Here is a 2,536-nt window from a genome sequence, read left to right as displayed (position 1 = left end):
GGGTGGGATGGGGTGGGGTGGGGTTTGTGGGTTGTGTGGGTGTGTGGGGTGTATTGATCCTTGTGTCATTGACAAGTAATATCTTATATAAATACTAATTAGAGTTGGTCTTGGATGACAGCGATATCCGAGGGGTGACTCTAGGCACTGTCACACTAGTATTTATTTTATTTTACTGAAAGTCCTTAAATAACAAAGTTTTCAAAGTAACAAATACATGTAAATTGTATTTTCATCAACAAATTTAACAGTGAACTATTCAAGCTTTGACGTTTGACGGTACTGGTTGCATGCTTTTAAGAGTCCTTATCTGTCAACAGTTTATCCAAATCACCCGAATTGACATCTGCAAATCTTGCCGTTTTTTACGTAGCAGACAGGCGATTGTTTATCCCAACTACCACGTAAATGAAGCGCTTGGAAATCTTACTCATCTCAGCAGGTAAGATTCTTAAGTTGTCAAACACGAGGCTTGCCGAGTGTTTGGCAATTTAAGAATCTTTCCCCAAGGGTTGAGATTCCCCTATCTCACCCACATGGGGGTGAATGATTCTTTTTCTCTTACCCTGTTCTCCCAATGTGTATCATATACACAATGTAATGATAGCGTTACATGCTAAATTTAGGGTTGACGTGACGTTGAAGGATTGTTGACGTGACGTCATTGTATTGTTGAAGTGACGTCATGCCATGTTATGAATAGGGGATTCCCCCTTTCAACCCTAGGGTGAGATAACGAAATCTCACACCGGTAAAAGTGCGGATACACCTGTCCAGGGTAAGAGAATGTTATATATCCTGTGCATTTTTACCAATTGTGATAGCAGTAGATTTTTATTTCATTAATACCTGGGTGATTATTTCCTTTCAAACTTTTTTAAGACCTATCCAAACGTTTAACTTTTATAGACTCTGACTGATCTAATGACATACTGGGTGTGGTGGAGACCCCTGGGGGCTGTGTGGTGGGCGGCACCTCACTGGTGGCCTGCCAATCAAACAGAAAACCCTGGCCTGTGGCTGAGAAGTCGGTGTGAAACTCCACTCTTAGCTGGTTTGTGGTGGTCAAGACTGGATCAGGGATGGTCAGCCCACAGTATCTTGCGATCTCAGGGCTGTCAGCCGCACCTCCGTCACGAAACTAGGGGACAAACAATTGCAGAATACAAACGGTTTTATGAAAACTTGAATAATTTTATGGTCTATGGTAAATGTTTTGCTATAAAATACTACATATATGTATCATTTATAAAAGATATCTTACATTTTTCTTACTGGGAAAAATTATCACTAAGAGTTGTTCTTGATTATTAACATTTTGTTTTTGGTAATCTCTTGAACGATCTCATCCAAATTCCACTTTTTCTTATTAAGAAAAGTGAATTAAAAATGATGAAAGAAGACCCTGTACGATATGTAAACCTGTATAAACAGGACAATTAACTAGGTCCTATTTTATAGTATGTGTAGCACATTTTTATCTTAATTATACTTGTATAATCAAAAAACCTGTTTAATCAGAAAACCTTTATAAATGAGAAATATAAAAAGGTTCCACTGTATATATTTCTATATAAACTCAACCTGTGTTATCAGAAAACCTGTATAAACCAGAACTACAACTAGAAACTTGTTTTTGTGAACAAATACATATGTCTCCCCTCATGAGCCAAAAGACAAACCTCGGTATAAAAAATTATCGAAGGGCCATACATCTTTGTAATAAATAGTGGGGCACAAGACCCGAATTTAGAATGCAACACACCTACTTCCCAAGAAATATAACTATAGCAAGTTTGGTCAATATAGGTGAAATAACATGGAAGTTATGCCGTGGACAAACTTAGGTATTAAAAATAAACAAAGGGCCATAACTCTGTATAAAAGGGGGCATAAAACCTGAATTTAGTGCGAGATATTCCGCCTTTCCAAGATACATGAATATTGTAAGTTTGGTCAACGTAGGTGAAATAACATGGAAGTTATGCCGTGGACAAACTTAGGTATTAAAAATAAACAAAGGGTCATAACTCTGTATAAAGTGGGGCACGAGACCTAATTTCAGTGCACTGCACACCTTCTGTGGGTGAAGCAGGTATACTTCAAGTTTCATCAAGATATCTTTAAAGGTTTAAAATGTATGGCCCAGACAAGTGGCGGGGATTAGAAGAACCGAAAGAAGAACCAGTACTGATACAATATGTCTAGGCCCCACTTTATACATTTCTACGTAAACTAATTCACCTGTGTAATCAGAAAACCTGTACATAGGACTATAACTATGTCCTACTGTATACATATCTTTGTTAACTGTGTAATCAGAAAACCTGTACATAGGCCTATAACTATGTCCCTCTGTCTACATATCTTTGTTAACTGTGTAATCAGAAAACCTGTACATAGGCCTATAACTATATCCCTCTGTATACATATCTATGTCTACTGTGTAATCAGAAAACCTTTACATAGGACTATAACTATATCCCTCTGTATACATATCTATGTTAACTGTGTAATCAGAAAACCTGTACATAGG

The 2,536-nt window shown here is 37.4% G+C and overlaps 1 protein-coding gene across 1 annotated transcript in view; it reads right to left on the bottom strand.

Moving 5' to 3' along the window:
• The window catches only part of LOC110452772 (cubilin-like), a 168,506-nt gene that overhangs the window by 75,143 nt on the left and 90,827 nt on the right, over positions 1-2,536 (bottom strand). Inside the window, exon 36 of the mRNA XM_021501449.1 lies at positions 934-1,141. Within this exon, the coding sequence (XP_021357124.1) occupies positions 934-1,141 (208 nt within the window). The remainder of the gene's footprint in view (positions 1-933; positions 1,142-2,536) is intronic.

Source organism: Mizuhopecten yessoensis, unplaced genomic scaffold (genome assembly GCF_002113885.1).
Source record: "Mizuhopecten yessoensis strain PY_sf001 unplaced genomic scaffold, ASM211388v2 scaffold6863, whole genome shotgun sequence".
NCBI classification, from domain to species: Eukaryota; Metazoa; Mollusca; class Bivalvia; order Pectinida; family Pectinidae; genus Mizuhopecten; species Mizuhopecten yessoensis.
This window is presented reverse-complemented; position numbering and strand designations above follow the sequence as displayed.